At 40.5% G+C, this 22,500-nt stretch overlaps 1 protein-coding gene and 1 long non-coding RNA gene across 6 annotated transcripts in view; one reads left to right on the top strand and one right to left on the bottom strand.

Moving 5' to 3' along the window:
• The window catches only part of LOC137627478 (lachesin-like), a 770,122-nt gene that overhangs the window by 1,669 nt on the left and 745,953 nt on the right, over positions 1-22,500 (bottom strand). For 2 of the 3 annotated variants that reach the window (XM_068358565.1, XM_068358573.1), the window contains exons 11-12: positions 19,694-19,768; positions 16,851-16,919 (exon numbers count right to left, since the gene is read on the bottom strand). In XM_068358565.1, coding sequence (XP_068214666.1) covers positions 16,851-16,919; positions 19,694-19,768 — 144 coding nt within the window. The remainder of the gene's footprint in view (positions 1-16,850; positions 16,920-19,693; positions 19,769-22,500) is intronic. The other variant, XM_068358580.1, reaches the window with a different exon arrangement.
• Positions 1-22,500, top strand: part of LOC137627501 (uncharacterized) — a 742,199-nt gene that overhangs the window by 123,319 nt on the left and 596,380 nt on the right. The gene's annotated exons all lie outside the window — the stretch shown is intronic.

Here is a 22,500-nt window from a genome sequence, read left to right as displayed (position 1 = left end):
AAACGAAAAAGGGGGAGCCGCTCCCAAGGCTCCCTATCTCCCGTTTCGTAAGCGTGCCTGGCGCCAATCCTGGCGCCATCTGTATTCCTTGTAGCGTACACGAGGTGCTACAGATACTGTATGTAGGGAGGGGTCCTACAGCTCTTTCTTAGAAAGGAAAGGGCGGGTCCATCAGGACGACATGGCCATCTCACCCAAAAATAGATTTTTCGCTTCGCTCAAAATCCGTTTTTTGGGCTCAAGCCATGTCGTCCTGATGGAAGTATACCAGAGCATTACTGTATCTGTGGATTCTCAGAACGTGCCGTACTCCCCGGAGGTAATTTTTCCCGGTCGACTAGACCTAGAGACCTAAGATGTTTCCGTTATACATCTTTTCAACTAACTATAAACCATGTTAGAGCTTCCTGCCCCTACAGGGAAGAGTCCTACTAGACTCTGGAAAAGTCTCGAAGAGTACATATACCTATGTATGAATACCTGGCAAGCTAATATAGTGGTCTCACCCTATATTAAGTAAAGCATAGTTTGTAAAGAACCACTGCGTCAATATGAAATATCGACCAGTTCTCCGCACAATACTTGTATTGGACAAAGGTTTATATCCGCATAGGAGGAAAACCAATGCAACATAGCTTGCATAAAGGAACAATTCTATTAAAATTATCCCAGATAAGGTACATAGAATGAATGCTCAGTTATACCAATAAATTGACACAGGTGAAGGAGACGCAAGGTTCTCAAGAACAAGTTTATTGACAGGCAATAAATAGACAGGTTAACCACTTATATATATATATATATATATATATATATATATATATATATATATATATATATATATATATATATATATATATATATAAGAAGAGGATAACCCAAAACTTTAAGCATAAGTATGATAGTAAACAGAACTTGTTTGTCTGAAAGAAAAAACATTAAATGCCACTTTTAAGATACCGAGGTATCAAAGTCATAAAAGTCTGTATTACAAATCAATGACATTAGCGTTAGAAACGCTCGGCACACATGTCTGCACTTATGCTAGGTTCACCTTTAGAAATGGAACAGTCTACATGGGCAACTCAGTGCCCTCACTTAGTTTGTAGTACAGTATGTAACTACACACTCACCCTGGAATTAATCGTCCCAATTAAAACCACTGTTCCTCGCAGAGTTAAACAGTAGGGTTAACGACGCGACCCACTGCTACCACAGATCTCTTTAGTTCCTCTACTTGCTTCGCATAGTGGCGAAAGAACACTCTGGAAGACTTCCAGCCAGTGTATGAACGGAGATGTTCAAAATCCATACAATTAAAGAAATTTAAGGATGAGGCAACTTTCCTCGGATCGTGACCTGCGGGTGTACTGTCAGGATCCGCTCTGCGAATAAAATATGTGATTTTCGCTCTGAGTGTATTCAGAGATAAATTTGAGCCTGATGTTTCTCCCCTGAATAGTTGACCACCCTTGAAGTCTGAAGTTCTATGAAGATAGACCTTTAGGCATTCTACTGGACATAGAGATGCATCTTCTTTCAGAGGGCAGATTCTCCAGGGACCCCACCTGTTGGTGGGTAACTCATTCTTGGCGAGAAACGTAGGATCCGGAAACAGGTTCAGTTCTCCCCCATCCAGGAACTGAACACGACCTGCCTCTCTCGAGAGGGCTACAATCTCACTAACCCTGGCCCCGGACGCGAGTGCAAATAGGAAAATAACTTTTTGTGTCAAATCCTTTAACGCACACTCTTCATTGCTCAACAGAGAAGCGAAATGAAGAACTTTGTCTAAAGACCATGAAATGGGCTTTGGAGGTGCTGAAGGTCTGAGCCTAGCGCAGGCTTTCGGAACTTTATTAAAGATCTCGTTACCTAGGTCGACCTGGAAGGCATATAGAATGGGTCTTGTCAAAGCAGACTTACACGCTGAAATCGTGTTAGCTGCCAATCCTTGACCATGGAGGTGGATGAAGAAAGATAGGCAGAAGTCTGTCGAGATCTCCTGTGGATTCTTCACCTTGACAAAGGCCACCCATTTTCTCCAAGATGACTCATATTGCCTTCTAGTAGATTTGCACTTATATTCCTCTAGGAAGTCTATGCTGGCTTTCGAAATCCCGAAACGCTTTCTCACCGCTAGGGAGAGAAAATCATGAGCTGCAGGGTCCGGGTTTTCTGTAATGAAGCGCAGACAGTTGACTTCTGGACTCGCTGGGTTAGAACTGGATCTGGTAGCGGTACAAACTTCAGCTTTAGTTCCAATGCCAGGGGGAACCACACGCTGTTCGGCCACTTGTGGGCCACTATTGCCGCTACCCCCTTGAAGGATCTCAGTTTGTTGAGGACCCTCAACAGAAGATTGTGAGGAGGGAACAGATAAATCCTGGACCATCTGTTCCAGTCGAGGGACATCGCGTCCACTGCTTCCGCTAAGGGGTCCTCGTACGGGGACACGTACAGGGGCAACTTCTTGTTGTGTTTCGTCGCAAAGAGGTCTATCTGCAGTTCTGGGACTTGATTCAGAATGAAGGAGAATGATCCTGTGTCTAAGGACCATTCCGACTCTATCGGTGTGAACCTGGATAGAGCGTCCGCTGTCACATTGCGTACTCCTTGAAGGGGAACTGCCGACAGGTACCACTTCTTCTTTTCCGCCAATCGGAAGATGGCCAACATCACCTGGTTGAGAGGTGGTGACCTCGATCCTTGTCAATTCAAGCATCTCACAACTACCTCGCTGTCCATCACCAACCTTATGTGGATCGAGTGACGCGGGGAGACTTTCTTTAAGGTAAGGAGAACTGCCATAGTTTCTAGAAAGTTTATGTGAAAGGTCTTGAATAGCTTGGACCAAGTCCCCTGGACTTTTTTCCGATGAGAGTGACCTCCCCATCCCTCCTTCGGGGCGTCTGAGTGAATCGTCACCGACGGGGGAGGTGGCTGAAGAAGAACCGACTTCTTTAGATGTCTGGCTTGGGACCAAGGCCTGAGAAGAGTACGTAGCCGAAGAGGAACTGGTCTTCTCAGATCTCTTCGCGCGTTTAATGCATAACTTCTCCAGACTCCGGTTGCATCCTTTAGCTGTGCTCTTAGCACTGGGTCTGTCACCGAAGCAAACTGGAGAGAGCCCAGTACCCTCTCCTGTTCGCGTCTTGATATCCTTTTGGAATCTAGAAGTCTCTTGACAGAACCCGCTATCTCCTTCCTTTTCTTCGCCGGGATGGAGAAACGGTGTGACAAAAGGTCCCAGTGGATTCCCAGCCACTGGAACTTTTGAGATGGAGAAAGTCGAGACTTTTTTTCTGTTGATCTTGAAGCCTAGGTACTCTAGGAACTGGATCACTTGACTGGAAGCTTGCAAGCATTCTGTCTCGGATGCTGCCCACACCAACCAGTCGTCCAGGTAGGCTACTACCTGAATTCCCTTTAGGCGTAATTGTTTGAGAGCTACGCTCGCAAGCTTCGTAAAAATCCTTGGGGCTATGTTTAGCCCGAATGGCATGGCTCTGAAGGCGTATAGTCTTCGTTGTAGCCTGAACCCCAGGTAGGGGGAGAGTCGACGATTGATTGGAATGTGCCAATAGGCGTCTGACAAGTCTATAGAGACGGAATATGCCCTCTTGGGCAGTAAGGTCCTTATGTGTTGCAGTGTTAGCATTTTGAATTTGCAATTCACTATGAACTTGTTGAGTGGCGACAAGTCCAGAATGACTCTGAGCTTTTCCGAGTCTTTCTTGGGAACACAAATCAGCCTCCCTTGGAATTTGATGGACTTCACCTTTCGGATCACATTTTTCTCCAACAGTTCTTGAACGTACTCCTCCAGAACGGGGGTGGAGTGCTGTACCAGCTCCAGCCCAGTCCATTCTTGAGTTGGCTGTGGGCCCAGGGATCAAAGTTCCACCGATCCCGAAATTTCAGAAGTCTCCCTCCTACCGGTATCATCTCACTTGGACTGCCGTCCTGAGGTCTTGCCTCCCTGACCACGACCACCCCTGAATCCCCTTCCCCTTGAGGGGCGCCTAGACGAGCCTCTGGCTGCTCCTCTAGGCTTTGCTCGAAAGGAAGTAGACTGCCCTTCGAACGCTGGGGTGAATGCCGGGGACTGTGTCGACACGGCCTGGGGTACCCACTGAAAAGTGGTCGGGGTTTGTGCCACGATCTGGGGCACTGGAGGCAATAGCAATTGCAGTTGCTGTTGCTGTCTAAAAGGCTTGGCTGGCCGAGACGGTAGCCTAGTCCTCATAGTCTTCCTCTTTGGTTGAGGACCCTCATCCGGGGAAGACTTTCTTTTGATAGCCAGGCCCCACTTCTGGAGAAGGTTTCTATTCTCCAAGGCGGCCTTATCAACAACTTCTTTGACCAAATCGGTAGGGAAAAGGTCTTTGCCCCAAATGTTGGAGGAGATTAGTTTCCTTGGCTCGTGCCTCACCGTAGCCGAGGTGAACACGAACTCCCTACAAGCTCTCCTCGCCTTGACGAAGCCATAAAGGTCCTTCGTCACTGTGGCCAGATGAGTCTTGGCCACCACCATGAACATTTCATGGACCTTGGGGTCACTTGCCATCGTCTCAAGAGTAGTCTGAAGAGACATTGAGGCAGCCAGTCTTTCTTTTGTCTCGAACTCTCTCCGCAAGAGAAAGTCAGACAGCTTAGGGAGGTCCTCGCCGAACTGACGTCCGGCAATATCAGCCTCCAACTTCCCAACTGAGAACGTAAGATGGACGTCCTTCCAGTCTTTGTGGTCCATAGGCAGGCCCAGCGACAAGGGTTTACACTCCTCCTGGGAGGGGAAAGGCTTGCCGGCCTCAACTGCTTTTAGTACAGCCGCAAACCCTTTCTGTAAAAAGGGGAAGGCTCTAGCAGGAGAGGACACAAAGGAAGGGACCTTCTTGCTCAATGCAGCTACCTTTGAGTTAGAGAAGCCCCTCTCTTTCAACGAGGATGAAAGCAGAGCTTGAGCCTTAGCATGGTCCATCACTATGACCTCCTTCGGCTCTGTCTCCTCCTTTGAAGCTGGTTCCTTCCTCAGCCGGACATAGCAGTCCGGATATGATGCCTTGCTGGGCCAGAATTCCACCTCCTCTAGGGGAACTGAGCCCAGCTTATCCGAGATGACGATCTTTCCAGTCGTCATCGGCATGTGCTCAGCATACCTCCATGGGTTAGCATCTGAGCACACGGGAAGGTCTTTCACATTGAGGCTTTTCCGGGGCCCATGTGATTCTGCAAGGCTCTGCATTCGCAGTTCCATTGCAGCCGCCTTCTCCTGATTCTCCTTCTGCATTTGTTGGATCATTCCAACAATGGAGGAGAGGGCCTGTCCCAGCTCTACTGGGAGACCGGCCGATGTTGAGGGAATAGGCTCCGGGATCTGAACCGGAGTAGCCGACACCTCGTCGACCTCTTCCTCCACAACGTCTGGGGCTTGAACTTCATCCTGGGCTTCTGCCAGGAGGTCTTCCTCCAGACACTCGTCCACGTCAGACATCCTGTCATCTAACTGGATGTCTTGCATAGCGACCGCGACTTCAGCATCCACCTGGATCTGAACTTGGGGGATCTCCTCTTGAGGCTGGGGAATCACTGCATCAGCTGATGCCTTAGGGAAAAGATACGCCCTCATCTTCTCACTTGGAAGATAAGGTCCAGAGGTGTTCTTCTGGAAGCCCCTTACCCAGGTACGAAGCTTCTCCCTTGCTATATCCCTTGATTCCGCCGTCCTAGGGGAATCAAAAGCCTCAGTAATCAGGTTAGTGCACACAGTACATACCTGAGGGTCCCAATACCGAAGATCACCCTTGGAGACAGCGCATGCTGCGTGTCTCCTACAAAACTCATGTCCGCAGAGGTTCTTGCTACGGACGTTGCAGAAAACACTTCCGCACTTCGGAGGGTCCTCCTGTAAAGAGAAGAAATTTCCATGAGTATCAAGTGAACTATGTATCACTGGATATGCATAGTATAGCATAACAATTCAGAAAGGAAAGACACACACTTGTGTTTCCCTCACAACCAATTGCTGCAGCCTTCCAGATAATAAAATCGAATGGTTAATCTCTTCTAGAATAACCAATGCAAAGTTTCCAGAGGAAACAGGTGGAGCTCACACCTAAGCAATGATTTTAAAATCCTGGATAATAGACAAGAAAGAACTCACTTTCTTATCTGTAGGGCAACAGCAAATGGCTGTGGAAGAAAACACAAAAGTGTTAGAACACACAGTGCTGTACCAAAGCCTATACTATAGATTTCTTCTTACAGTATCTGTTATACTGAAGAATACTGGTACAGTATAGGAGGTTATGTGCCGGCCAGCACTTGCCGGCCGGCACACACCAAAACAAGCTTTAAAGTATACTACTTAACAGCTATAAGGCGGCAGAACGCTGTTTCAAATGCATGTGCCGGCCGGCAACAGCCAATGTCGGCCGGCAACTACACAAGGTAGTACCCGGCTGCCGGCCACACTCTTGGCGACTGGCAGACAAGGGCTGACATTAGCCGGCCGGCAAAGGTACACGACCGATGCCAGCCGGCAGCAAAAGAACCAGAGGACTACGACTGCCCGGCTGCCGGCCTCATAGGCCGGCAGCCGGGTCGGGTACAGCACTAGAAGAATAACAGAATGGATGCTGGGATAAGAGAGTACACTACCTCCAAGCCCGGCAATCCGAAAGAGTGCATATAAGGAAGGGGAGAATCTAATTCAGGCTTCCTGACCAATGACGTCTGGCTCTACAGGCAGGCATGGATGAGGGACCAAGGGAGGTCCGGGCAGCACTCAAAGCAGAAGACCTTTGCCGGCCGGCAACTCTGCCGGCCAGCAAGGGACTGAGTCAATTCCACATCCTAACCTATTCTAGGTCCAGATGTAGAATGACGTACAGTACTGTAATGGCTAGGCCATTACAGAGATAGAGGGGGAAGGGACAAAAGAGGGTCCTACCAACCTTGCTTTAGTGACGGATCACCCGCAGCCAAGAAACTCATCTTAGCCTAAGGGAGATCCAAGGAGGGAGGCCAGCAATACTTGCCAGCTCCCAGAGAACCAAAGCAAGGAAGGTGTTGCTACTCCCAGGGAAAGAATCTTATCCTCCCCCGAGAACAGCAACGAGGACTAGTCTGGTAGATCACAAAAGAAGGAATCATCTCGTACAGAAACCTTCGGTAGTGACCTAAGGAGGCTAAGCCTCCTATGTCTGTGTCAGGCCAGCTAGGGAGACTCTACCCCAAGCCAGACAAACACAGACTCAGACTAAAAACTCTGTTGTTCTGTCCCTCTTTGAAACCAGACTTACTGGAACAGGAAGGTACAGTAACACCCCAGTATAGTTTTATCGAAAGTTAATTCAGATAAACCACTTAGGGATAAGCCCAAGGCTTAAACAGAGGGAAAGGGATTGCATACATTCTCCGAAGAAAAGAAAGCAACCGGGGAGTATGAGAAAGTATACTAAGGCTCCATAAGCAACTTAGCCTAGGCACCAAGAGAATCGATTACCTAAATCACCGAAACTCACTCGTATACTATCTTGGAAATATTCAACATAATCTTAAATGTATAAAAATCAGCCTAAAGCTTCAATAAGATTTTAATACACTTGGAAAACCAAAACATGCAGAAAGTACTAGGACCAAACGACTAGGCTACATGGCCTAGCGTAGGCCAGAGTTGGCGAATACTTCGCCAAAATAATACTAAAGCACGAAAGGAAATCCTATGTAACGCTAAATAGCTAAAATTTATTAAAGCAAAACAACCGGGAATGTCGCTCTGGCTAACTAAACTTATACCTAGCGAGCGACAGCGTCCATGACGCCTCCGGTAGGCTACGGCTCTTGTAACAAAGATTAATCCTATTAATCACTTAAAAATTTACCAAGAGCCTACATTTATACATAAAAGAAATGGTACTCAACTTATCAGAGGCCGACGAAGTTGGAGAAGCCATGAAAAGCAGAATAAATCCAAGATTTGCGAGAAACACAGGAAAAAACACCGAGTTGTTAAGCTACGCAAAAAGGAATACAGATGGCACCAGGATTGGCGCCAGGCACGCTTACGAAACGGGAGATAGGGAGCCTTGGGAGCGGCTCCCCCTTTTTCTTTCCCGATTTCGTTTCTTGCCAATTGACCCCTGCGATACGTAATCTCTGTTCGGGGTGCAGATTGCCATGTGGCGTGTCAAGAATACGTCCTCTGATATGTCGCGATATCCCTTTCACGAGGGATATTCGCTCCAGGAGTTAGAATTCTGGTACCTTAAGGTAAATTCTCTGGGAATATCGCCGTAGTTGTAATATACCCTAGGAAGCTACCCAATAGGAACTTCCATCAGGACGACATGGCTTGAGCCCAAAAATATATATATATATATATATATATATATATATATATATAGAGAGAGAGAGAGAGAGAGAGAGAGAGAGAGAGAGAGAGAGAGAGAGAGAGGGGTAAATATTTCACCATTTATATCATATCATAGATGAGGGTTGTATGTATCGAATTGGAAGAGCTTGTAGATTTATTTTGATTCATATTTCAGGATAAGTAGATTTAATGCATAGTTGCAGGCTCCATTGCAGGATTGATTGAATACTGGTGTTTAATAATTTTGGGTTTACATACAAAGATATATCAAGATGTTTTAATAAACTTTATAGAATAAGAGAATGATGTTTAAAAAGATTCGCGAAAAATTGAACATCTGGAATACAGAGATAACTTATTTCAAAGAAAATTGTTAAATAGTAACTAATGGAGGCTGTGAGTGGTTAGGTATTCAAAAGATAGATTGATGTAAAAAGACAAAATTTTTATGGGCTTAAGGCTAGAAAAATGTCTTAACCGTGCCTGTATAAATAGAAAATAGGCAATGGTTGTAAGAAATAGCGAGTAGTTTTTACGAAACAAATGATTCTAGGAAGAGAGGGGTGTAAATGTCACTGTGAATAATATAAGACGGGAAGCAGTTGACGCATTAAGTTTTTAGGGGCAAATGTTGGCATTTTTGGATATTTGATAAACTACAGGAGTACAGAAATGGAATAACAGAAATAACTTGAACTACAATTTCATGTGGGAAAAAAACGCAGAATATACGCAAGGTAACATAAAGGATATAAAGTTGAACTGATATTTTAATATTGACAAAAATCGAAATTATTAAGTTGGTTTCGGAATGTAGATAAAATAGGAAAAATAATGTTTACGGTAGTTGAGTGATTTAATGGTATTTCGTTAATAGCAAATGCAAAAGATTTCTTATAGAGGGGAGAAAAGGAAAGAAGATCGCGTTTATTTAGGTTCATATATGTACTGATTTTATACTAGGAAGATATGACAAGTGCAGTTGGTAGTAAGAATGAACGTTCAACTAGTTCAACGCTAGTGAAATAACTTTAGCAAAATTCTGCATAAATAATTATCTAAACAGCTTCTATGGTGCTGACAAGATTATTTAACTTGATATTTAATATAGATTAAGTTTTCTTGTAGACATGCAGCTTTATATATTCAAGTAACAACATAATTCCCTCCGCCTGTACTTTCTTGATAAATCAAGTCATTTCATTACACTGTTTGGCTTGTATTTTTATTTATGATATTGATTTTTACATCTTTTTGAAGTTCAGAGAGTATTAGACAAGTTTATGATGACAATTTCTGGTCCAGACTTGAAGAAAACATAAAATAAGAAAAGAAGGTAGGAAACAAAAAGGTATTTCTCAAACTTGGCAGTAGAGGGAAATAAACCGTCATTGAACCATGAAATCCCAGGTTCACTGGTTTCCATAGTGTCAGGGTGGCCAGTAGTGCCCAAACGGGTGTTAGGAGGCTGCAGAAGAGGAATTAGACATAGGGTCTTGAGCTCAGTAGAACAGTAACCATAATAGTACTTATAAAAAAGCGAAGCAAGAAAGGAAGAGGATTTTTATATCAGAGAAAATCATTGATCAGACTAATTGGTTAAGGGAAACAAAAGATTAAAAGCACTTCGAGCCTAAACTACCCTATATGCATTCTCTTCAAGACAAGTGACAAGGATCCTGTGTAGGAAGTTCGGTTAAACTTTGAAAAAAAAAAAAACAAAGAATTGAATGGACTAGAGACAGAAATTAGGTTTTTCTTTAATTGATTGAATTAGGATAACTTATGGAGACACATTTAAGTAAGCTTTCAAGATGAAAGGTAATAGATAAGCATAAGGAAACGCAAGATTGATTATAATCATCAGAAGAGGGCTGTCAGCTGAAAGTAAAAATGTGGTGTATTTTTAAATCGGAACAAAACTCGGGAGAAGAGGTCATAAATAAAGTAGGGGAAGCAGATATTGCACTATCAACGACCAGTATAAGGCTATCGGACAAATCATACCGTAAAAATAAGGTCACAGAGGATTGAAGATGTAAAGCCATACTGGAGAAGTTTGGATATGCTAGACTGTTAAATTCATTAAGGATAGTAAGGAAAGGGGAAAGGGGGTTTTCAGAGCACTCCAGCGAAAATTATCTTACATAATTGAGATGAGAGAGTGGATTTCAGTAAATCTTTCTTTACCAAACAATTTATTTCATCTTCCTTTCAGGAGGCTTTAAGCTAAAACTTTCTTCCTTTCCAAGTAAATTACTACTAAGCTTCACCTACACAATTTCCCTCTACCCCTTCACAGCATTATCCACAACATTTGCTCGGAAATGTATATATTTATGAACAATCTTCATTTCTCTTACGTGCATTATTCTTTATAAGACGTGGATGAAAGTATTAATTGTTATGTTTTATATTAGAGGCGTCCGTGAAAATTAAAGGGGTGAAACATTACTTATTATTTTAGGGAAGTTACGTGGCAGAACTTTGTGGAAAAATGAAGACAGAAGGAATGATAAGGAAAAAAAAAAAAAAAAACAGTGTTGGCATAGAGAAGGAAGAAGGTATGATATTAAATTGTTTCATACGAAACATTTATGTTAGAAAATTTTAAAGGAAAAGGAAAAACCTACATACAGCTTACATGAGCATAGATATTCCGGTACAGTTAATAGATGAGCAGTGGGGTGTGTTGAGAATGTATAGGTTTATGGGAGGAATTTGAAGTTTTTACGATGGAAGTAAGCCATGTGTTAGAGTATGAAGGTAAGAGAGTGACTAGTTTATGTATTATGTTTGCATAGTTGTTCAACATACATATGGATAGAATACTTTAAGAGATCAGATAAAGGACAGTGGATATTGGTCAAAATTGTTAAATATGAAAAGTATTTGTGAATGGATTGTGGAATAGGTGATTTTTGTTGACGGTATTGTGAAGATAGAGTTCGAAAATGTTTACATTGTGGAAAATGGTATGACTAAGAGCAAGAAAAAGGTAATGAGGGTAAATGGAAATGGAGAAATAGGATTAATGAATGTTAATTTGCATAGTGGAAGAGTGAAAGCGGTTGATTCGTATAAGTATTTGGGAGTAAATTTAAAGAATGCGGAGGTAAGAGAAGACACAATTCACAGTTTAAAAGAAACAAGAAAGTTGGCACTGAGTTGTACAAAATACTTCTATATTGAAAAAGTCTTTCAAAATTTTTGAAGACGTGTCTATCCTGATGAAATGTATTAATTAATTTACTCTACCTTATTTTAATATGCCCCCTGTGGCCGCTGGGGCATAAAAAACAATAAGAATAGCGCCAACGTATCCCTGCATGTCGTAAGAGGCGATTAAAGGGATAGGACGAGGGGGCTGGGAGCCCCCTCTCCTGTATTATAATCCTGTGAGACATCAAAGAGGTAGAGCTGGGGGGAGAGTGACTGCTCCCCGCTCTCTAGTTTTGGGGTGTTTGAATGTGCGTGGATGTAGTATGATAGAGAGTAAAAGATGTGAGATTGGAAGTATGTTTAGGAATAGAAGGATGGATATCTTGGCTTTGTGTGAGACAAAGATAAAAGGGAAAGGTGGTGATGTTTGGTGAAATGTCTGGTAGAGTGTCTGGGATTGAAAGGGGAAGAGCAAGAGAAGATGTGACTTTATTGCTGAGTGAATGGATGACAGGTAAAGTAGTGGAATGGAAGGCGATATCATCTAGGTTAATGTGGGTAAGGGTTTGGTTGGCTAGGGAATGTTGGGCTTTTGTCAATGCGTATGGGCCCGGTTGTGAGAAAAGTGAAGAAGAGCGGAATGAGTTCTGGAATGAATTAACTAGGTGTGTAGAAGGAATTATATAGTTGTCATGGGTGACTTAAATACTAGAGTGGGCGCTGGAGAGGTAGAGGGTGTCATTGGGAAGTATGTCGTACCAGGTGAAAATGAGAGTGGTGAGAGACTGTTAGTTATGTGCGTTAAGCAAGAGCTGGTGACAATTTCTAGCTTTTTCGAAAAGAAAGATAAAAACAAGTATACATAGGTAAGAGTGGCCAATGGAAGAGTGGTAGAAAGGGCGTTAATGGATTATGTGTTGATAACTAAAAGAATGTTTGGAAGATTGAAAGGCGTGCACGTGTTTACGGGTATGGCTAACGGTATGTCTGATCATTTTTTGGTGGAAGGAAAATTAGTTGTAGCAAAAGAGTGGGGGAATAGAGTAGGTGGATGTAAAAGGGAGGTAGTGAGGGTTGAAGAGTGAATAAAATCGGGGGTAAAAAGTAAATATCAAGAAAGGTCGAAAATGGCATATGACGAAGTGAAAGTAAGAGAAACTGGTAATTTAGAGGAGGAGTGGAAGTTAGTAAAAGAAAATTTTGTTGGGATTGCAAGTGATGTGTGTGGCAAGAAGTTTGTTGGAGGCAGCATGAGGAAGGGCAGTGAATGGTAGAATGAAGGAGTGAAGGTAAAAGTGGAAGGGAAAAAGAGGACTTTTGAGGAATGTCTTCAGAATAATAGTGTAGAGAAGTATGAAAGGTATAGAGAGAAAAATGTGCAAATAAAGCGCAAGGTAAGTGAGGCAAAGAGGGCAGCTGACCTGAGGTGGGGTCGGGGATTGGGTCATTCATATGAAGAGAATAAGAAGTAGTTTTGGAAAGAAGTGAAGAGAGTAAGGAAGGCTGGTTCAAGAATTGAAGACACAGTGAAAGATGGAAATGGAAAGTTGTTAAAAGGAGAGGAGGCAAGGAAAAGGTGGGCGGAATATTTTGAAACTTTACTGAATGTTGAGGGTAATAGGGAGGCAGATATAATTGCTGTTGCAGGTGTTGAGGTGCCGGTGATGGGAGATGAGAATGAGAGTGAGATTACAAGAGAGGAAGTGAGGAGAGCACTAGATGAAACAAGAGTAGGAAAAGCATCTGGTATGGATGGTGTGACTGTACTTGAATGGTTGGTGAGATTGTTTAATATGTGTTTTGTGTTGTCAATGGCACCAGTAGATTCAGTTTGTGCGTGTATTGTATCACTATATAAGGGTAAGGGAGATGTGCATGAGTGTTGTAATTCAAGGGGTATTAGTTTGAGTGTAGTTGGAAAAGCGTATGGTAGAGTACTGATTAATAGGATTAAGGATAAAACAGAGAATGCAGTCTTGGAAGTACAGGGTGGTTTTAGAAGAGGTAGGGGTTGTATGAATCAGATGTTTACAGTTAGGCAGATATGCAAGAAATATTTAGCAAAAGGTAAGGAGGTGTATGTTGCGTTTATGGATCTGGAGAAAGCGTATGATAGAGTTGATTGGGAAGCAATGTGGAATGTGATGAGGTTATATGGAGTTGGTGGAAGGTTGTTGCAAGCAGTGAAAAGTTTCTACAAAGGTAGTAAAGCATGTGTTAGGATAGGAAATGAAGTGAGCGATTGGTTTCCGGTGAGAGTGGGGCTGAGACAGGGATGTGTGATGTCGCCGTGGTTGTTTAACTTGTATGTTGATGGAGTGGTGAGAGGGATGTGTGATGTCGCCGTGGTTGTTTAACTTGTAAGTTGATGTAGTGGTGAGAGAGGTGAATGCTCGAGTGCTTGGACGAGGATTGAAACTGGTAGACGAGAATGACCATGAATGGGAGGTAAATCAGTTGTTGTTTGCGGATAATACTGTACTGGTTGCAGACATGGAAGAGAAGCTTGACCGATTAGTGACAGAATTTGGAAGGGTGTGTGAGAGAAGGAAGTTGAGAGTTAATGTGAGTAAGAGTAAGGTTATGAGATGTACGAGAAGGGAAGGTGGTGCGAGGTTGAATGTCATATTGAATGGAGAGTTACTTGAGGAGGTGGATCAGTTTAAGTACTTGGGGTCTGTTGTTGCAGCAAATGGTGGAGTGGAAGCAGATGCACGTCAGAGAGTGAATGAAGAATGCAAAGTGTTTGGGGCAGTTAAGGGAGTAGTAAAAAATAGAGGGTTGGGCATGAATGTAAAGAGAGTTCTGTATAAGAAAGTGATTGTACCAACTGTGATGTATAGATCGGAGTTGTGGGGAACGAAAGTGACGGAGAGACAGAAATTGAATGTGTTTGAGATGAAGTGTCTAAGGAGTATGGCTGGTGTATCTCGATTAGATAGGGTTAGGAACGATGTAGTGAGGGTGAGAACGGGTGTAGGAAATGAGTTAGCAGCTAGAGTGGATATGAATGTGTTGAGGTGGTTTGGCCATGTTGAGAGAATGGAAAATGGCTGTCTGCTAAAGAAGGTGATGAATGCAAGAGTAGATGGGAGAAGTACAAGAGGAAGGCCAAGGTTTGGGTGGATGGATGGAGTGAAGGATGCTCTGGGTGATAGGAGGATAGATGTGAGAAAGGCAAGAGAGCATGCTAGAAAAAGGAATGAATGGGGAGCGATTGTGAAGCAGTTCCGGTAGGCCCTGCTGCTTCCTCCGGTGCCTTGGATGACCGCAGAGGTAGCAGCAGTAGGGGATTCAGCGTCATGAAGGTTCATCTGTGGTGGATAACGGGGTAGGGTGGGCTGTGGCACCCTAGCAGTACCAGCCGAACTCGGTTGAGTCCCTTGTCAGGCTGGGAGGAACGTAGAGAGGAGAGGTTCCCTTTTTTGTTTCATTTATTTGATGTCGGCTACCCCCCCAAAATTGGGGAAAATGCTTTGGTATATGTATGTATGTATGTACCATATTTTAAACATTGTTCTGTCTGGTCTACAGTAGTTGACTCGCTTTAACTTGGACAAAAAATTACGGCCTATTAAGCTCCTTATCCATGATTTTGTGATTAATACCTGTCATAGTTGTTCAGATAGTTCTTGTACGTGTATAAGGTTTTTCGTAATGCTGACTATCTTTTACATTCAGATCTTCCCATACTATATCAACCTCTAAATGATACAAAGTATGCAGTTAGTTCTAATAATTTCGCCTTTTCTTTCATAACCTCAATATTACACAGTATTTTAGAAAGATCTTCCTAACCAAATAGATGAATATGGGGAACTTCAGAATTTTAATGTGTGCAAATACTCTTATGGTGAGAAGATCAACACGAGTCTCATATCATAGTTTAAGGCTACTTGTCTTTTCAACATTGTTATTTATCTAAATACTGTATATTCTGTATTTTTAAAAATTTATCTTCTATAATATACTTTATAAGACCTAGGACTTTTAGAATTTTGCTTTTTCATCGTATATCGCCGCTAGGCTAGTAATAGGAATGACTGGTATGTACGAAAAAAAATAGTAAAGGGTTTGAACTGTTTGTGGAAGCCAAGATGGTTGAGGTAATTGTCTTTATGAAAGTGAAGTATGTATGTTGAAATGAATGAAAAAGGGTTGAAGCTATTGAGGTGATCTTCTTATTTATATTATATTGTACAAGAGTGGATTTGGTGAGAAACTGGGGTATGTATGGAATAGGTGGTCAACATTTTGTGTGTTTTGGTGATGTAGAGAGAATGACGACAATAAATTAATGAAAAACTGCATAATTTTTTTTTTCATATCTGTTTGATATAATTTTGGATAAAGTGATGAGCAAATCATGGGAAAGCAAGCTAGATGTTGATGCAAAGTGGCTCTATGCAAAAGATAGCTGGAGAAAGGGGCTGAAATGTGCACAAGTACAATGCTGATTGGAAATATTAAAAAGAACCTTCTTACGAAATGAAAAAATAAAAGTTGAATATGAATGTTGTTATATATGCAAATATATAGATAAACGGAAAATCGGGCATATGCAACAATGAGTATAGTATGAATTGTGGACAAATGGAAGTGGTTGATTCATAAAAAGATTTGTGGTTAGATTAGATAATGGTACTACCTAGAAACGGGGAGCAAAATTCTGCTTGTGTGTGTGCGTGCTTGTTTGTGAACAGCTTTCTGGTCACAATTTTAATCGTAGAGTAATTAAACTGGCAGGGATTAACTGATATGTAAAAAGCTAGAAATGATTAAATTTTGGAACGTTAAGGTCAAAGTTCAAGGTCACGGGCAAGCAAAATATCCAATTCACGTAATCAGCCATGAGTTTGGACATTGTTGTCACATAGACTTCAAACTTGGTTCATATTTGAGTGTATGAAAATCGACGCTAATTAATATGTATTAAGGTTGAAGGTCAAGGTCGAGTTCAATGTCAAGGTCAAGCAAAAGGTCAAATTCTGATCATCAACCATACAGCCACAATTTTAATCGTAAAGCAATGAAACTTGCAGCGATTTTAAACTGTTATGTAAAGAGCTGGAAAGGTATAAATTTTGGAAGGTCAGAGGTCAAGGTCACAGACGCAAAACGTCTAAAATCAGTCCAAAAGGTCGAGAAATAAGCTGCCCTGACGGAGGTCTGTGTTCTACTGAGTGCCTTTGTAGTTATTGTAATGTAATTATTAATAGGATTTGAGGCAAGAACATATATCTATACCTTAAGTTACATGCTTACATCAAAAGAGTCTTTGTCTGAAATAAAGTTAAAACACACCGCTTACCTGCATCCATTGCGACGGCTGGAAGATTTAAACTGTTATCCTCAAGTTTTAGCTTATTTTCCTCACTTTCTGCTTGAAAAGAGAATGACTGTATTAGGAACATTGGCTAATAAGGTAAACAGTAGCACTTTAAAAATTGTAAGCTGGTGATAGAGTACTATAATCGGGCTTTTAGCTTATGCTAAATGCTTTGTGAAATTTCAGCGTAGGCTACACTCACTGTAGAGCCCCTCACAAATGAATTACATGGTAAGTCCTCGATCATTTAACCTGCTGAACACAGTATATGTTTGAAATATTTAATGAAAAAATCCTTACTGTTAATATGTTGACTCAATGAAAAAATTACATTAATCTCAGGTAATTTACTTTTTTTTTATTGCTGATGTAAATTCACCGTTAATAACATAAGCCTGAAATAGAACTTCAAGATCATATTAATGTTGGAAGCAATTGAATGACTCGTCTTGGAAGCCATTTGCTGCCTGAAAGAACAAAAAATAATGTGATTTAAAGTGAAGCTAAAATAATACGGATAAAAGAGCGGCACGCAAAATTTATGAATGATCATATATATATATATATATATATATATATATATATATATATATATATATATATATATATATATATATATATATATATATATATATATATATATGTATATATATATATATATATATATAAATATACATAAATATATGTATATATGCTATATATACTATGAATATAATGTATATTTGATATATATACTACTCACAATTTGATAGGGATCATAGTTACTTTTTAGATGTATTACAAATCTTATTAATTTTGATACCCAATACTCGTTATACTGTCAAATGACATGCAGTCAGTGAAAAATCCCATTTGTACGTGCAATTCGTGATAGTATATGACCGTGTATCCTCACTTCGCATACTTACACTTAAAAATTCACTTTCAGTTGAGACATTGTTGGTGAAGGATTAGAGCTTTCATTACCCTTGGCAATACATTTAGCAATAACAATGCTTCTGTAACTTCTTAAACGTTGTTTGACATCCAAGCAATTGGGCAGATGCATTGGAGTGCTGGAATCTGGGTTTTCACAATTTCATGTTATCAATGCACTTAGCATCAGCCAAAGCGTTGTTAATAGGGCATGGGATCGGCATTAAACTTCTGGTACAGCAGCACACTGTCATGGCAGTGGTCGTCAGAGGCCTACTACACAACGACAAGATCACTTGGTTACTGTTCAGGCACGACGTTATCCTTTTTAAGACATCATCCTCCTTGCGAAATGTCCTCCTGAATGCCTCGGGTGTGAATGTATCCATTCAGATAATACGAAATCGTCCCAATACTGCCAGCCTTTCCTCCAGGATGGCATGTGTTCAGATCCCACTGACAGTACATCACAGGCAGGAACGTTTGAATTGGGCACATGATCATTGAACACAAAATGATTGGGCTCCAGTACTGTTCACTAATGAGTCCAGATATTCTCTGGACTTCACTGACAGGAGGCAGGCAACTGGTGTGACAGAGAGAACAGGAACAGTTTAATGATACCAACATCAGTGAACACGACCGTAGTGGTTAGGATCCATTATGGTCTGGGGAGGGATCAGCAGAAACGGAAGAACGGATCTGCATGTCATGGGAAGAGGCACTATGACAGGCGTTCGCTCTAAGGATGACATCCTTGATGTGTATATGAGAGCATACCCTGGTACTGTTAGTCCTGACTTCATTTTGATGGATGATAACGTCCGTTCCCTTCATGCTAGGTTGGTGAATCACTTCCCAGAAAAGGAGACGATTGTGGGATGGAATGGCCTGTGTGTTTGCTGGATGTAAATCATATTGAGCATGTGTGGAACATGCTGCAGGTTGCCATTTCTGGGTGTGTATCACATCCCACGACCATTAAAGAGCTTGGAAATGCCATCGGTTAAGAATGAAACAATATTACCATTGCAAGTAACAGGGTTCTTATTGACAGCATGACTTGATGGTGCCACGCTGTCATTCAAGCAAGGGGATGGCAGCTACTAACATCGGCTGTGGTGCTGAAGAAACGGAAAGATAACTGCCTCTTTACAGTTAATCTCCGTTATGGTGAAATGCAGTTTTCTCATGTATTGGATTTGTCAATCGGTACAAAAACATTTCAACTTACAGTGAATTTCTGAATCATTAAAAAAGTTAGCTCTTAACCCAACATTTCTGTTTTCGGACTTTTGCGGTTGATTTATCACGCTCAGAACATGTGATCCATATCAAGTTGTGAGTAGTATATATATTTATGCATATATTTATACATATATATTCATTATGTATAAACACATACTGTATATGTATGTACGTGCGTGATTTTTCCGATTGAGAGAGATAATTTCTCAGTAACAAATTTGGTAAATGGGATAATTTTTTCACCAGTTAGCCATTCATGTACGTGTCAGGAGCTATCTGATGTTAACTCTTGACTAAAAAGCCACCAATTCTTTGCAGTGTACACATGAACGACAACTACTACATGATTGCGAGCGTTATGTAGTGTGAAGAGATAGGATTTTAGATGTTTTTAACTTTTGATTTGTATATAATTTGATGTTTATGTCGCTTATTTTTTGGAAAAAGAAGATATTACTTAAATGATATAGCTTTCTTTTTGAGGGGTCATACCTAAGTTGACCAATTCAAGACAAGACGGTTGTAAAGTTTAGCCCTTTCTGGTCTGACATTTCTAATACAACTATTGTAATAATGGAGGGAAATACTTTAATCAAGATGTATTTTATTTACAAAGGCAGCATCAATAAATTGAAATAGTACCAACAAGGGACGATACCTACCTCCGTTCTTCCCACTTATAGGCAGGGAATTAGGCCTCTTGCGTGTTCGAGGGGTAGGTTTATCCAATACCTGATCTGTTTGTAATAAGAGCAAAAGACAAACATGTAATGTTGCAGCAGTGTTGGCAACAAGAAATCGAGCTTGGTTACCCTGGAATCTGTCTAGTTATAGTGCCCTTATTCCCTTAAAATTCAACTTCTTTAAATTGCATCAAATGTTATTGTACCAAATTCATCTATTGCCTTACTGTTTAGTGGGTCTTATGAATGAATTCCTTTGAAAATAATCGGGGGATCACTTAGATTACTTCTACTTCTGCACAAAACGTTTTACCACATGCTACTTTGTTTTCAGCATGGATTTTGACTTTCATATTATGACTTTTGAGTTGACTTGAGTTGCTTTTATCAACATCTTTTAACTGGTTAAATGGTTAAGAACTAAACACACTGGAAATTTTAACAGAAAACAGATAGACTGTTTAGTCAGTTTAGCTGAGTTATCACGTGGGACGTAGCATCAAATTTCAATGGTCTTAGACATTACAAGGATGTCGCAAAGATGGCGGGTGAGGGAGGTCGTAGAATTTCCTGATAGGGAGACAACTGTTTGACAGATATTTTTTTTATAAGATGCAATAGTTTTTAATTACATCAACAGATTAATAGCTGGGAAATGGATGTGGTGGGTTACCCATGAGTGGAGAAAATATCGACCATTCAAAAAGGTGGGACTAACGGGAACATAAATCACTACAAGCTGATTGAGAAATTTAAAGCCTTATTGGTACTATGTAAATTAATCATATTGTCCTTGTAAATAAAAAATTCTACTAATTCATATATATGTATGCATATGCTTTATATAAATGGACATATCACTGTAGCAAGTTCTACCTCGTGTATATATATATATATATATATATATATATATATATATATTATATATATATATGTGCATATATATATATGTGCATATATATATATATATATATATATATATATATATATATATATATATATAATGATAGAGAAGGGGCAGAGAAGGCTGATTCAAGAGCAGAAAGGGTTAGTGTAGGCTTGAGAATGCTTGTCGTGGTATTGTTTTGAGTTGTTGACTAAGGTGTAAGATATGCGTGGCCGGGATAAGGTTATGAAATAACGGTTGAGATGACAATGGTTTCAGTGTGTTATATAAAGTTAAATCTGGTAAAGGCAAGTGTAAGAACTGTGGAGGCATTGTAATGATTAGTAGACCAGGGAATGTATTTGGCTTTATTTTGATAGAGAGAGTAAAACATGTAATTGAAGGTTTGAAAGGAGAAGAAAAGTGTTACCTTAAACAGGAATAGGATGTGGATCAAGAGCTGTTTATGAAATAATTGTGTGGAAAGGCTATGCATAGCTTACATGAACCTAGAAAAAGCTTAGAATAGAATCAAAAGAGAAGCTTTATGGATGCTATTTTGATAGTGAAAAGTTTTCGAGAGAGAGACGTAATTTTTTGTAGTTTAAGAGAAATATGTGCCTGAAATTGTAAACAGAAGAGTGACTTGTTTAGCATAAAAGTAGTTCTGAGTCAGTGGCATGGGGTGTTGCAAAGAATATATGTGATTAGTTGGGGGATAAAAGACGCCATGAATATGATAGGCGCTGTCTAATTGTGCGACACAAATAATAAATAGAAACTGCAGAAACGAATGAAAGAACAGGAGTGTGTTTGCAAGAGGAGAAAGTTGAAAGTAAATGTAATGTAATGTTAAGGGGGAACCAGGAAAATAAAGCTATGGATGTTGGTAGAATGGTTATAATATTTTTTATAAATATAGGGGAGAAGAGTTAATAGAAATGGGTAGGCAGAGAGAAGAGGTGAGTTACAGAATTAATGAAGCGAGAAAGATATATGTGTAGAGGATTGGGAAGAGACCATGAAATGCTAGGTGGAATATATAAAGGGATCGGTGTTCTATACCTCCTTTTGTAATTGACGTATAGATGTTTAATGCAGATAAAATAACAAGGGCTACAGAAGTTAAGGTGATTTGTTTGTGTAATATATGTAGTATATAAAAGATGTATAAGAAATAAAAATAAGGTGTAACAATGTTATTTTTGGTGGAAGGATAGATCTGAGACTTTTGAAATAGTCAGGCCATATAGGAAGATTTAAGGTTAATAAAGATGTTCCTTATATGTAGAGTGTTTAGGAGAAACGAGTCTCTGATCCTGAGACGGAGCGAATTCGATATGAAGAGGTATTTGTGGCTTTATGCATATGTGCGTGTATGTGTGGATGTGGGTACGTATATAGCCTATGTATAGTATGTATAAACGTACATTAATATACATACACTTGTGTGCTCGTGCCTAAAAATCCCTCCATATATATAGTTTATGCATACGTATATTAAAACTTATAGATAAGTGAGTGGCTACATACTGGAATTCACTATGAAAATATTAGTTTGGTGCTGCCTATCAAACACTAATGGTGGAAAAAAGATGGCATCACTAAAGCAACAAAAAATGTTGTGAAGAAAATGTCATCATCTAAAAACTACAGGAAACCAACTTAGCGAATAAAGAAGTGGCATAACACTGCATTACTGACAAGAAAGCAATGAAAAAACGCAAACAATAGTTGATATTATTGATAAAAGGTGACATTGGAATGGTTGGGTGATCACATCGCGTATATTTATGATATTGGTGTGAGACATAATCAGATTACAGATAAATAACAATCAATTTTATCTGCCCATCGTTTGCAGATTGCTTTACATCCCGTGAAGCAATCTGTTGAGTTC

This window comes from Palaemon carinicauda, chromosome 2, assembly GCF_036898095.1.
Source record: "Palaemon carinicauda isolate YSFRI2023 chromosome 2, ASM3689809v2, whole genome shotgun sequence".
Classification (NCBI taxonomy): Eukaryota; Metazoa; Arthropoda; class Malacostraca; order Decapoda; family Palaemonidae; genus Palaemon; species Palaemon carinicauda.
Note: the sequence above shows the minus strand (reverse complement) of the source record. Positions and strands in the feature narration are given on the sequence as shown.